The 15,298-nt window shown below is 26.0% G+C and overlaps 1 protein-coding gene across 1 annotated transcript; it reads left to right on the plus strand.

Moving 5' to 3' along the window:
• The first annotated feature begins 765 nt into the window (after positions 1 to 765).
• On the plus strand, positions 766 to 13,498 carry LOC127288241 (multiple epidermal growth factor-like domains protein 11). The gene is made up of 17 exons (XM_051315596.1): positions 766 to 1,117; positions 2,699 to 3,407; positions 3,733 to 3,933; positions 4,103 to 4,312; positions 4,378 to 4,481; positions 4,563 to 4,717; positions 4,907 to 5,068; positions 6,094 to 6,208; positions 6,362 to 6,461; positions 7,104 to 7,730; positions 7,876 to 8,079; positions 8,171 to 8,368; positions 8,543 to 8,848; positions 11,644 to 12,179; positions 12,307 to 12,467; positions 12,904 to 13,071; positions 13,185 to 13,498. Exons 1-17 carry the CDS (start codon positions 1,014 to 1,016, stop codon positions 13,250 to 13,252), a joined length of 4,128 nt encoding a protein of 1,375 aa, XP_051171553.1. The 5' UTR covers positions 766 to 1,013; the 3' UTR covers positions 13,253 to 13,498.
• The last annotated feature ends 1,800 nt before the right edge of the window (positions 13,499 to 15,298 follow it).

Below are 15,298 nucleotides of genomic sequence, written 5' to 3' on the forward strand. Positions count from 1 at the left end.
GGATTTTTTAAGTTGTTTAAATAAAAGAGAAAAAAAAAATTGTATTTTTTTTTTATTATATTTCATCGTTTTTACTGATGAAATTTCCCCAAACTTATCTCATTTCCTCTACGTCAGAAAGGTTGAGCAATATATTAAGATTTAAAGGAAATTTGCGGTTAAGTTTTATATTTTATCTTTATTAAACTAAGTTTTTTTGGTAAAAAAAAAAGTATTCCAACAATTTGAAATTTATTTTTCTCAACATTATATTTTAATTGCAACTACAAACACAATAACCAATAGAAGGCAAAATCAGTTGGAATTTAATTTAATAAATTGCGCTTGGTTTGAGTAATAATAATAATAATAATAATAATAATAAAATAAAAACATATCGTTTGATAAACCGAAATTAAAGTTCATTTCATTAAAAAAATTTCCTCTGAAGTATAATTTTTTTTTAGATAAATCATAAAAAATAACACGTGCTATTAAATTATATTATTTAAAATTTTGTTGTCTATGAAAATAAATAAAAATGTGTTCTATTAACAAAAAAAATGATTATTTATTTAAATGCAAAACCATTTTTCCTAATAATATCAGGTATTTGTTAATAAAATTATAAAATTTGTTACATACACACTTAACTATTTGTAATTGATGTTTAAATAAATGAAAAAAAAAATGCTGAACAAGATTGTGTTTTGTTTTTTTAAAAATATTTTTAAACATTTCTTTGTCTAAATTTTTATTTTGTCAGTTAAATTGTTTATTTCAATTGTTGTAAATTAAAATATTGATCTTGTAAAAAAAAGGGAGAAAATATTTTTCAAAAAAAGGTGGAATACCTTTCATATGGAATTTTTGTAGGAATTACCCATGTTTACTTTGAAGCTGTTATTCAAATAAGAGTGAAAATAACCTCTGATAAATATTTTATCGCAAAATATTAAGAGATTCTTTTATATATACTTTAGTATATTCTATATACGAGGGATTAAATGTAAATTGTGTCTTGTGAAGTAATCATGGAGCATTTTATTATTGTGCTGCTAACATTTATTGTTATAAATTTTAGTGATGCTTCTTTAAAACCATCTACTCCGGATTCAATTTGTAAAGGAGTGTACAGGTATGTTTTTTAAGTGAATAAAGTATTATTAAATTCAATGCTGCTTTTTTATGCCCAATTTCATATAAATATAAAATAAATATAAATATAAAAATCAATGAAAATTAATGAAAAAAAATTTTTAAATCATTAATGAAAATAAAAAATTTTAATAAGATTTTCTTTACTACAATTCAAAATTTTTGATAGGGTCAGCCGGGGTAAATCCGAACGCTAATTATTTCAGCTTAATTAAAATTTTAAAAAATAAGTTAGACATGAGAATTTTTACCTTAGATCCTCTTCAAGAAATTCTAAGTATTATCCCATTTTTCGTTTGTTAATTAGCAACAGCATAAACAAAGATAACGAGTATTGCAAAAAAGATTGAAAATCAAAGATGACACTCTTTCAGTATTTTGTCTCGTATTTGAAGAAAAAGAAGCTAAAAATTCATTTTATTACTTATAATTGTTTGTTATGAATACTAGAATAGAAACTATTTTTGATTTTTGCCTTCTGTAAAATTTTATTAATAATATCAGACCGTTCGTATTTACCCCGGAAAATTGGAAAACCGGGGTCAATCCGAACGGTATTTTCAATCATTTTTTCTTATATCAGAGCCACACAAAATTGTTTTTATTTGATTAAACTATTATTTTAACTATATAAAAGTACATAGAAAAAAGTTTTTCTTTCTATATGTATCCTCGTTAGTAATTAATAAGCAGAAACTTAATCTCTGTTCTCTCGAAGGAGTGTTCCACTTTTTTTGCCAAATGGTTTGTTGAAAAAAGTTTTTAAGGATCTTAATAAAATTTGGTATTCTAGGGTTTTTGTGGTCGCTGATTACCAATGTGACGTCAGTTTTTCAAAATTCAAAATGGCGGATCCAATATGGCGGACGAGAATTAAAAAATTCATTGGATTTGCTCGAAAATTGTTACTCGGGGGGTTTCAGGGTCGCAGATTACGAATTTGGAGTTAGCAAATTTGATCATTTTTAAAAATAAGTTTTAGGAAAGTCCGACATATTGAATACGCCATTTTGAATTTAAAAAATTTGACTTTTATTTTTGTATTTACATTGAAACACTCGAAAATACTTTCTGTACCAAGTTTTGCAAAAATCCGTTATGATTTGATAAAGTTATTGAAGGTTTTAATTGTGTAATGCATTTTAATTTTTAACCTGTTTGATTTTTGTATTTATATATGATGCATTATTACATAATAGGTTTATTATCGTATTTTTTTGTGTTTTTATATAAGTTTAACAATTGCAATATTTTAAATTTATTTTCTCTAAGATTTTTCTGAAATACACTGGCGTTTGTATTTACCCCGGTATTTTAGGAAAGTTGTAAAGTATCGAGGTAAATACGAACGCTAAGTTTCCTGCGATTGTAATTTATCAAAAAATTTTTGCTACCCCATAAAATTGTTATATGGAAGTAAAGTAACAACTTCATGCACCAGAATACCGGAAGTATTGTCTTTTAAAAGAAAAAACCTTATGTTATTGTTGAAACTTACTAAAAGCGTTCGGATTTACCCCGGCTGACCCTAATGTTTTTAATTAATTAACTCTTATTTTAGTGCAAAGAAATACAAATGGAATCATAATTTTGATTTTTTATTGACTACTGAACGTTTGCTTCGAAAAAATTTGCAATATGAAATAGTTTGGCATTCATTTGAAAAATGTTGTCCAGGATATAATGAAAATAATTCAGTGTGTCAACCAATGTGTTTAAAACCATGTGAAAATGGTGAATGCTATAAACCAAATGAATGCCGTTGTCATTTGGGTTATACGAAAAATAATATTTCCGAAAGTGAAAATATTTGTTATCCAAATTGCAAGAATGATTGTTTAAATGGAAAATGTGTAAAACCTGACATTTGTCAATGCGATAGAGGCTATAAACTTAAAGCTGATAATATTACATGTGAACCACATTGTAATATTTTGTGTCCAAAAAATTCATATTGCATTGATTCAGATAAATGTAAATGCTATCCATCGTATGATATGACAAAAGATGAGAATGGAACATTGTTTTGTTCACCAATTTGTGGACAAAAGTGTATCAATAGTGATTGTATTGCTCCCGATGTTTGTCAATGTAAAGATGGATATTTTAAAGATGAAGATGATACTTTTGTATGCTATCCAAAATGTAATAATTTATGTCTTAATGGCTATTGTTCTAAACCAAATGTTTGTGCCTGTTATGATGGTGATAAATTATCTGATGATGGTTATACATGTCAGCCTGTTTGTAATGAAACTTGTATTAATGGCGTAAATATCTATTTTTATTATTATTACATTGAAAAAAATATGCTATTGAATCAATAGCATTTATGTTAAAGATATAAAAATTATTGATTAAAAGGAATATATGCTATAAAATTTTTTAAAAATATTTTATAGATTTTATAGCATATTCATTTGAATTAATAATTTTTATACCTTTGGAAGAAATGCCGAAAAAATAATCAATTTTTATATTATTTATTAAATTGTTACTTATTACATGGAAAAAAAATATAAAGTAACTTTTACTAATTACAAGATAAAACTTAAATTTTTTTTTCATTATATAATTTTAACTGATTAATTTTAGAATTGCACTGCTCCAAATAAATGCACTTGCAATGAGGGCTACAAGAAAACAAATTTAACAAATGTTTGTGAACCGATTTGTGAAAAAAATTGCATAAATGGTCATTGCAATGGTACTGATATTTGCATTTGCAATAAAGGTTATCTGATGAGTAACAATTCAAAATGTGAACCTGTTTGTACTGAAAAATGCATCAATGCTGTAGTTATATTGATAATATTACTTTTAATATTTATTTTTACAAGATATAAAATTATTTTTTTTCACATTCATTTTATATGAACAATTAGATTCGATTATTTTTTGTTTTAATAATTTGTAATTAACTCCCGAGAATTAAATAAATAATAAATTGTTTTTGTTATTTTAGACGTGCACAGCACCAGAAACTTGTACTTGTAAAGAAGGTTTTAGAAAACATGATTTTATGGACCATTATTGTAAACCAAAGTGTATAACATCTTGTAAAAATGGTTATTGTAGAGAAGATCAGCATCATTGCATTTGTAATGAAGGTTATGATATTCATAAGAATGGTGAATGTGAATTAATTTCTTGCTCCCCAGAATGTAAAAATGGGGTGGGTATAAAGAAATTGTTTACTTAGTCGATAAATTGGAAATTAAATAAATAAATTATTTACAGAATTGCGTATCTCATGACTATTGTTCCTGCTCTTATGGATGGACCGGAAGAAGCTGCGGAGTACCTCATAAGTGTGCTGCAATTTTTGATGATAAATTTGATAGGTAATTACAGTTATTAACAAATGTTTACGGAAAAAATTTACTGCGATAACGAAAAAAAAAATTATTGTTTATTTATTATAGTTTTAATGGTACTGTAAACAATGAAACAAGAATAGAACCAAAATGGAAAGGTCCAATATGCAACAAAAATTGTTTAAATTTCAATACCACTGATAAGCACTGTCTGCCATTTCAATTTGATAACACAATAAGAATGTTATGTCTTCTCGATTTAGGTACTAAATATTAAAAATTATATTAAAATAAGATTAAATAAAAAGAAAATTAAAATAGAAAAAATTAAAAATTTGCAATTCGTATTTTTAAAGACAATTCTATTTTTAGACAAAAAAAAATATAAAAAAAAAATATTTACTTAATTTGAAATATGATTTTGTAAATTGATATTTTTTTTTAAATTACAGATGTAGAATGCAATATTAACTCATTAGAAGCCAGTGGAAAAAATACTAGCTCAATTGTATGGTCCACAAGCAAATACGTAATTTACGTTATAATTGGATCAATGATATTAATTTTTATGTTTTTAATTATTCGACGACTTAAAGGACAACAAGGATCAAAAAGTAATTATACCTATATATATTTTTTTATGATTTCTATTATTCTATGTATTTATATATTTCTCTGATTATTTATTGAAAACAAAAAAATATCAAAAATTTGCAAAATTAAAATTAAAAATGCATTAAAATAATGAAAAAATTTTTTAATGCAAATTATTACAAATAATATTGTAATCAAATACAAAAAAAACAAGAAATTAATATTAACAATTTACAGTAATCAATAATAATTATTCTTTTAACAGAATGGCAATTAAAATCACATGATAATGATGAAACTTGTCTCTTGGAAGAACAAATTAGATAAAAATTGATGATTTATGAAGATTTATTATTATTTTATTATTAATACTATTATTATAAATATTATAATAATTGTTTATTAGCTGTTAAGATCAAAACTATTTTTTTTGTAAAATTACTTTTAAAAATAGTATTATTTTGTAAATAATTGAAATATTAAACTGTAATTTTTAAATAATTTATACGTAAAAAATTCGAAATAAAATAGTTTTTTATAAAAAGAAAATATATATTCTTACATTCATTTTCTTTTTATTTTATTTTAGGTTTTATTCACTATTATTCTTTGTTAGTTATTTTATATTTAATCTATTAATAATAATTAATATTTAATTAATTATTATTTAATAATAATGAATAATTAATAAATAATTAATTTAATATTATTTAATATCTTAATATTTTTTTACTAATAATATATTTATGATTATTTATAATAATTGTTTATTATTGATTTAATTATTGATTTAATAATAAAAGAAATGTATTTTTATTGATATTATGAAAATGAATGCGATTTTATTTGAATATAAAAGAAATATAAAGAATATTATAAGAAGGACTTCCCCATATGAATTGTTTTGTTTTGTAGATATTACTCATACTCAGACAATATATCCTGTGATAAATATTTTATCTCAAACTGATGTGAGAAAAGAAAATCTCTTATATTGTATTTAGTATTCAGTGCACAGTGATTGAATGTAAATTGTCTTCCTAAGAAATCATGAAAGATTTTATTATTATTTTTGTGTTTATTAAAATTTTTATTATAAATCTAAGTAATGCTTCATTAACTCGAACTACTTGGGAATCTGTTTGTAATTCGGAGTACAGGTATATTTTTTACTCAACTTTTCGGAAAGCCAAATATTTTATTATTCTCATTAAAAATTCTTAATTTACATTTTTATTTAAGAAAAAAAAATTTTTTTTTTGATTCTAAATAATTATTTATTTTAAAAACAGATATAATTTTTTTTTTAATAGCACCAGGGAATATAAAATGGTTCCTTACGAGGAAACGTATAAGCAAAAAGTATTTGGTGTTTTCTACAAAATAAAAACGCGAATTAATTATCGAAAAGAGGTATGTTTATAGTTTACAACTATCAAATTGATACTAAATCGATCTAAATTTTTTGATATACTTTTTTGTATGAAACAGTGATTTTTTTTTAATTTAAATAAACGTTTACTTGACTATTATAAAATATATATTTTTACTTGAACCAAATAATTTTTGAAACCAAATAACTGAACTGTATATAATACTTTTTGTATTTCAAACGAATACCACTTAAATAATAATTATTTTATTTATTTGATAATAGTCAAGTAAACGATTATTAGCGAATCAAATTTTTTTTCACTGTATCAATTTTATAGTTTCTTTTTAATTTGAATTTAAAATTTACCCACTTGGAAAGATTCCCCGGAATTCCGCCGGAACTTCCAACGTAATTCCATCGGAGTTCCAAAGAATTTCCGATGGGATTCCGACGGAATTCTGACGGAATTCCGATCATTTTTTTTCAAAATTTTTAGAGTCCGAATTCCCGTCGGAATCCCATCGGAAATTCTTTGGAACTCCGATGGAATTCCGACGGAATTACGTTGGAAGTTCCGGCGGAATTCTGATAGATCCTTCAGGGGGCACTTTCCGGGGAATCTTTCCAAGTGGGTAAATAATACAGAATTAAATAAAAAAAATTATTCATATAAATTTCAGTATCACATTGTTTGGCATACATATGAAAAATGTTGTCCAGGTTATTTTGAATATGATTCAGTGTGTCAACCAGTGTGTCAAAAATCATGTGAAAATGGTGAATGCCATAAACCAAATGAATGCCGCTGTAATTTAGGCTATAGAAAAGAGGATTTTGTCGATAATATTTGTGTTCCAATTTGTCAAAACGATTGTATTCATGGAACATGTACAAAACCTGATATTTGCACATGTGATTCTGGCTATAGTTTAGAATCCGATGGTTTTACATGTGTACCAATTTGCGAAACATCCTGTCCAGAAAATTCATCATGTCTTGATCCCAATCGTTGTGAATGTGATCTTTCATATCATGAAAAATTCCATGAGAATGGAACAAAGTTTTGTGCACCAAATTGTGGCCAAGAATGTGTCAATGGTTTTTGTTTTGAGCCGGATGTTTGTAATTGTTACGTAGGATATTTTAAGGAACAAAAAAATTCTTTTATTTGTAATCCAAAATGTAATAATCCTTGTTCTTATGGAATTTGTACTTTCCCGGATGTTTGTACCTGTTTTGAAGGACATAAATTACTTGATGATGGTTTCACGTGTCAGCCAATTTGCAAAAATGCCTGTATCAATGGTGTAATTATTTATTTATGGAGAATTTTAAATTTCATTTATTTTTTTAATCTTAATTTTTTTTAGAATTTTAATATTTAAGTGAATTTTAATTTTAAAATCTAAGAATAAAATCTGTTTTATTATTTGTTTTTTTCTGTAAAAATAGAATTGTATTGCACCGAATATGTGCACATGTTTTGATGGATATGGTTTTACGAATGATTCTGATTCAATTTGCAAACCAATTTGCCGTTCGACGTGCGAAAATGGTCAATGTATTGCACCTGAAACATGCAAGTGTAACGATGGATATAAAATGGACAATTATTCAAATTGTGAGCCAGTTTGTTCTGATGGTTGTCACTTTGGTGTGAGTATTTTTCGTTTTTTTCAAAAATAATAATAGTCAATTTATTTATTATTTATAAAATTTTTTTTTTTTTTTAATTTTTCAATTTCAGACATGTACAACGCCGAATAATTGCACATGCTTTAAGGGCTATAAGAAAATAAATGAATCAGTCTGTGAACCAATTTGTGATAAAAATTGCGATAATGGTCGTTGTAGTGCACCAGACATTTGTATTTGCAATGAGGGTTATCGAATGAGTAACAAGTCAATGTGCGAACCGGTTTGCACTAATTCTTGCATCAATGGGGTAGATATCGAATGTGAATTATGAATTTTTTGTTGTGAATTTAATAAAAAAAAATTGTTTTATTATTATAAAATATAATTAATTTTTTTTTTACTCCAAATGGAGAAAGATATTTTTTTCAATAATTTTAATTACTATTAATATTTATAAATATTATATAATAAAAATTTTCAGAAATGTTCAGCGCCAGAAAATTGTACTTGCAATGAAGGTTTTCAAAAAAGTCAAACTTTAGCCAATTTTTGTGAATCATTGTGTAAAACAAATTGTGAAAATGGTCATTGTACTGGATTAAATTTTTGTACATGCAATGATGGCTATAAAAGAAACGAGGAATTAAATACTTGTGAACCATTTTGCAAGAAAATTTGCGAAAATGGTTATTGTAGTAGTCCTGAAATTTGTACTTGCAATGAAGGTTATCAAAAAAGCAACGAATCGAAATGTGAGCCTGTATGCTCAGAAGGTTGCAAATATGGGGTAAGTTCCATAAAAAAAATAAGAGAAGCAAACGCATGGCGTTGTAATGTTTGTAATTGATAGAATCAATATTTAGCTCGCCGAGCCAGGGTTCGTTTTGATTCCGTACACAAAAAAATAATAACAATAATAACGAGTTAATTACAAACTGAAACAAATCATTTATTTACAACGGTATTTACAGGTGACGAAAATATACAGACGTACATATAAATCGCGAAAGTCGGTTTCACACAACGATTGTCGGCGTCTATCGCGATACGTTGAGCCGCGAAATCGAGAATCTGCATCAATCTGGTAACGTCGCTTATTTGAGCCGCGCATTAACGAAATCGGCTTCAACTCACAGCGATGAGTCGTGAAATCAATTGTAATACTGCCTAAAAATCCGCGATACTCTGGTGAACCACGAGTAAAACTCGTGTTCCAATTATACAAAGAGTAAAACTCTAAGTATATCTAAAAAACGGTAAAAAAAGAGCGGAAAATCTACATTAAACTTCATGAATACAATATGAACTACGAGTAAAACTTGTAATATGAAAGCGAATGTTAACAAATATTATTAATCCCGATAAATAAACATGTACGCGTTATATCAATAATGTCCCGATTATTGATTTTTCGAGGATCAGCTGACAGGCGTGCGCACGCAAACTATAGAGCGCGAGACCGAGCGAAAAGACCCAGGCAAAGGCGCGGAATCGTTCTCCCCCACCACTGCCCAGCCGGTCGAGCGGATATAAAAGGAGGAGAATTTTTGAAATCGAGACAGAACTGAGTTTTACTCAGAGCAGTAAGGTGTAACTTAGAGTGTTACTCTTTGTTAATAGAGTTTTACTCTATAATTTATGTATGTCGAGTATTACTCGAAAGCATTTTCAAACGTTGGAATGATTTTGTTCTTTAAACATGGTATTAGATATACTTAGAGTTTTACTCTTAGTATAGGTAATCACGAGTGTTACTCGTAATTATTCAGGGTCACCGAAATTTAACACCACCACCGAGGAAAGGATCATCAACCGAGCACAAGATTTTCCAAACGGCTCCAAATACCCTGGTTGAACGCCGATCAGCAGAATTTCGCGGCTCGACCTGCATCGAAGCCGATTCTACCCCGCGGCTCAACACTTCCGATGGACGCCGGTTAAATCGAGTCTCGAGTAGATATCGCGTTTTTCCTCAAATATTAGTAGACCCTCCAGAATTTCATACTGTCTTATTCTTTTTATGTAACAAAACCGATCGCACGTTACTTCATCTATTAAAGAAGACAATGAAGCTTGATATCAGTCCGTATCCGATTAACGTAAAATGTCAAGTAATTTTATATTATATGTAAATAGTATTGTAAATAAATAAGATGTTTAGTTTGTAATCAACCGTATTATTATTTTATTTCTTTGAATCAAAAAACCCTGACTCGGCGAGCTAAATAGATTCATTTATTACAAACGTTACAAACTCGTATTCCAATTATACAAAGAGTAAAACTCGCATTCCAATTATACAAAGAGTAAAACTCTAAGTATATCTAAAAAACGGTAAAAAAAGAGCGAAAAATATACATAAAACTTCATGAATACAATATAAACCACGAGTAAAACTCGTGTTCTAATTATACAAAGAGTAAAACTCTAAGTATATATAAAAAACGGTAAAAAAAGAGCGAAAAATATACATAAAACTTCATGAATACAATATAAACCACGAGTAAAACTCGTGTTCTAATTATACAAAGAGTAAAAGTCTAAGTATATCTAAAAAACGGTAAAAAAGAGCGAAAAATCTACATTAAACTTCATTAATACAATATGAACTACGAGTAAAACTCGTTTTCCAATTATACAAAGAGTAAAACTCTAAGTATATCTAAAAAACGGTAAAAAGAACGGAAAATCTATTTTAAACTGCGCGAATACAATATTTCTTTACTATACATTAGTTACGTTACTTTACAATTCTTTACTATAGATTACGCTATTTTACATCGCGATACATTACTTTACAATTCGTTACTATACACTATTTACACATAAAACCGATATAATGTTCGACGGGTAAAACCCGACGAACGAGAGTAAAACTCTCTACAAAGATTTTCGGAGTAAAACTCCTAGTCAGGTGGGTAAGACCCTCCCAGAATCCGTGTAGCATGAGAGTGACGGTCCTCAGCGGGAGCGCAACTTATATAGCCGTTCGGTGGGCTAAGCGTACGCGAGAGAGCTTTCAGCGATGCGGCCCGCGCGGCGAAATCGGGTACTACATTGCCGTGCTCTGCGGTCGGTAACATGTTTATCGACTCACGATAATATTTAGTATCAATATTTACAGGCCGATTTCTAACTATTATTACAGCGTTACCGTTGCTAAGGAAAAAAAGTCATGGTAACAGTTTCTGTGGTAACTGTTTCCATAATAATGATTGCTATGGAAACGTCTGCTTTTTGGTTTGAAAAAGTAGTTTTATTTTGAATTTACAGATATTAGTTTACAAAGAGTAAGGCATAAATCCACTTATAAGACCTTAAACACAATAATATAATAAATGATATGCCATCGTTGATGGGTCTCGTCATTACACTATAATATGGAAACGTTTGCTATGGTGGTTAGACGGTTAGGTTACCGACTTTCGAATACTTAGGGTCGTGCGTTCGATTCTCGGCGCTTGAAGAATTTTTCTTCGTTGGATATAAAAAATGATTTAATTCTGTAAGAATTAATAAATAAATTTAATAATAAATAAATAAACAAATAATTAATGAATAACAGGTAATAAATATTTACAGGAATGCACATCACCTGAGAAATGTACATGTTTAGATGGTTACAAAAAAATGGAAAATTCCACAAATTGTGAACCAATTTGTGACAATTCTTGTGAAAATGGTCACTGTACATCGCCGGGAAATTGTACATGTAATGAGGATTATGAAAAAGATAAAAACAATAATTGTATTGTTAAATGTAAATGCACTCATGGTACTTGTCGAGAAGATAATGGATTATGCATATGTGAAGATGGTTACAAATTATCATTTGAAAATTCGACTATCTGCATTCCTATTTGTTATAATGCTTGTATAAATGGTGAATGTATTGCGCCACAAGAATGTAAATGTCATGACAACTACATTATAAATAATGATTCAAATAACAATAGTACATGTGTCAGTATATGTGGCGTGGAATGTATTCATGGATTATGTATACCAGAGCAAAAAGCATGTGATTGCTATTATGGTTGGACAGGAAGAAGTTGCGAAGTGCCTAGTAAATGTGCTGCTATTTTTGAAGATGCACTTTCTGGCGAAATGTCTGATAGGTGATTTTTTTTTTGCATATTTTATAATAAATTACAAATTATATTCATATTATTGTAAATAATTGTAAATAATTATTTATTATTATTTTTATTTATTTATTATTTATTTATTATTTTGTTATTTTAGTTTTAATGGTAGTATGGGAAATGTTACTAAAATAGAAACACAATGGAAAGGTCCAATATGCAATAAAAATTGTTTACATGTCGATGCCAATCAAACAGAATGTTTTAATCAGTCATTGATGTTTGATAACACAACAACAATGTTATGTTTTCTCAATATAGGTATTTATTTTGAAATAATTTTCTTTTTTTTATATAATATACAATTTTAATATATTTTTATTCAAATAAACAAAATATTTTATTTACAATTCAATAAGTTTAGTTGCTTTTAAAATAATTAAATAATTAATTACATAAGATGAATTAATTAATAAAGTGTAATAAGATATTAAAGAAATTATTAAAATGGGAAATTTTATTAAAATAATAAAATCATTGTTAATAGAATTAATAAAATAGGAAAATATATAAAATGGGAAATAAAAAGAATAATCGTATAATAAGAAATAAATAATCGAATATCAAATATCTAATAATTTCAATAATTTCAATAGAAAGCCAATTTACAATTTGTATTCTTATGGAATAATTCTTTAAGAATAGAGACTTATTTCAAAATAGGATATTGTTATGAGATTTTTTTTATGAACCTCAGATCTGGACTGCAATGCCCTTTCATTAGAAGACAATGGAATAAAAAGTGGTTCAATTGTATGGTCAAAGATTCAATATGGACTTTATGTCTTAATTGGATCTATAATTTTAATTGTTATGTTTTTATTCATTCGACGATACAAACAACAACAACAACAAGAATCAATAGGTGAATAGCTTTTATTATTATTTACCGCTTTCATTAATCTATTTTATATTATTTTCTGAAAAATTGTTTAATGAATATATAATAAATAATAAATAATGACTCTATCCTTTTAGTTGTATGTCGATCAAATTCATTTCTTGAAAGTGACAACTATCTCATGGATGAGCAAGAGGATTTATAATTTACGAAAATTTTTCACTATACTAATTTTATTATTATTGTAATTATTATAATTATCTACTGATATAAAACTACAATAATTTGTAAATAATTGGAATATTTTACTGTAAGTTTAAAAATAATTTGTACATATTATATATATTTAAAATTTTAAATGAAAACATTTTATTCAAAAAAAAAACTTTTATATTAAAACCACTCTATTGATTTTGAACTACTAATTATTAAGAAATAAAAAAACACAAGGACTAATGTAATTGGGTACTTAACATTATTATATAAAATAATAAAAAAAAATTCAATACAATAAATAGTAAAGATCAATTATAGTAAGACTCACTCACAATCTCTAGGGAAAGAAAATAATTCTACATAGCGACAAAAATATAGAAATTAAAATATTTTTTAAAAAAATTTGAAAATAAAAAGAATTTTAAGTGGTAAGATTCAATTTTAAGTCAGACCTAATTGGAAAAAGGATAATTTTTTTAAATACTACAAAAAATCATTATGATTATCGACAATACTGGTATATATGTGACAATAATCGAAATTATTTTTGAATAAAAAATACGATTATGGAAAAATCCCCGCAAGTAGTAAAGGTCAGTGTTTAGTCAGACACGCGTAAACAATATAAAAACTTGTTCTATTATTAAATGTAATAATATAAAATAAATTCTAGTGTCAAAATAAAATGGGGAAAAATTACAATTTTCAAAAAGATTATTTTTACATTTTATTGAAAAGTTACCAAGTAGCAAAATTTTGTATTTAGTCAGACATGAACATGTATAAAATAATATGTAACTTAATTATAATAATAGAATTTAAAAAAATGTTAAAAATTAGAAGCATATTTTACAAACAGATAATTTATACAATTGTCGAAAAAAATGTAAGTAGTAAATGTCAGTGTTCAGTCAGACATTTATATACAGTACAAATGCATAATCTATAAAAAAAATAATAAACTAAAATGTTGTACAAAAAATAAGAAAGGGGATAATTATATTTTTCAAGAAGGTTATTTAATGCAATTATCAAAAAGTTCCTAAGTAGTAAAAGTCAGTATTTAATCAGACAAATACAAATATACAATATAATATGTAATCTAATAATTATATATTAATGAAATGCTTGGTCTGTTCTTCTGTCCTCACTAAAAGTTGGTCTCTACTGATTTCACGTGTTTTTTGAATAATAATAATAATAATGATAATAATAATAATAATAATAATTATTATTATTATTATTATTATTATTATTATTATAAAATTGATTGTTCTTATTCTATTGCAATTTAGGTTCAATTGGTAGGTTTGTTTTTGGAGGTAATGTGTTGTTTGAAGGTAAAAAAAAAATAGATTCTTTCTGTTTAATTTTATTTAACTTTGTAAAGGATTTTTTTATTTTCCAGAAGAATGTTCTATCTAAAATTATTATTTAATAATAAAATGCTTGGTCTGTTCTTCTGTCCTAACTTGAAGTTGGTCCATATTGATTTTACGTGTTTTTTGAATTGTAATGTATTGACGTGTGTCAAATTTTGTAAATTACATTTCTCATTTTTGACAAAGTTGTATAATTGTGTTTTCAAATTTTGGAATTGATTTCTTTAAATTTTTTTTAATAAACATTGGAATATTTAATTTTTGCGCGCTTTTAATTTTGATAGTAATAAAATAAATTACAATGTAAAAATTTAAAACATATTTTTCAAAATGGTAATTTATATAGTTATCGATAAATTTATGAGTAGTAAAAGTCAGTGTTCAGTCAGACACGTGTATATAGTATACAATAAAAAATGTGTCTATTATTTAAATAAACTATCAATATAAATTAGATGTTGAAAAAAATGATATTCACATTTTTCCATTACTGTAATTTATGCAATTATTTTCTATTCTTTTTTTTTATTATCTATTTTCTATTATTTTAAGTAGTAAAAGTCAGTATTTAGTCAGACACATACAATAATAGATAACTTAAATATATATATATATATATATATATATATGTATATAATAAAACCGTTTACAAT

This window comes from Leptopilina boulardi, unplaced genomic scaffold (assembly GCF_019393585.1).
Source record: "Leptopilina boulardi isolate dan_hultmark-lab unplaced genomic scaffold, ZJU_Lbou_2.1 LbouV2_38, whole genome shotgun sequence".
Taxonomy (NCBI): Eukaryota; Metazoa; Arthropoda; class Insecta; order Hymenoptera; family Figitidae; genus Leptopilina; species Leptopilina boulardi.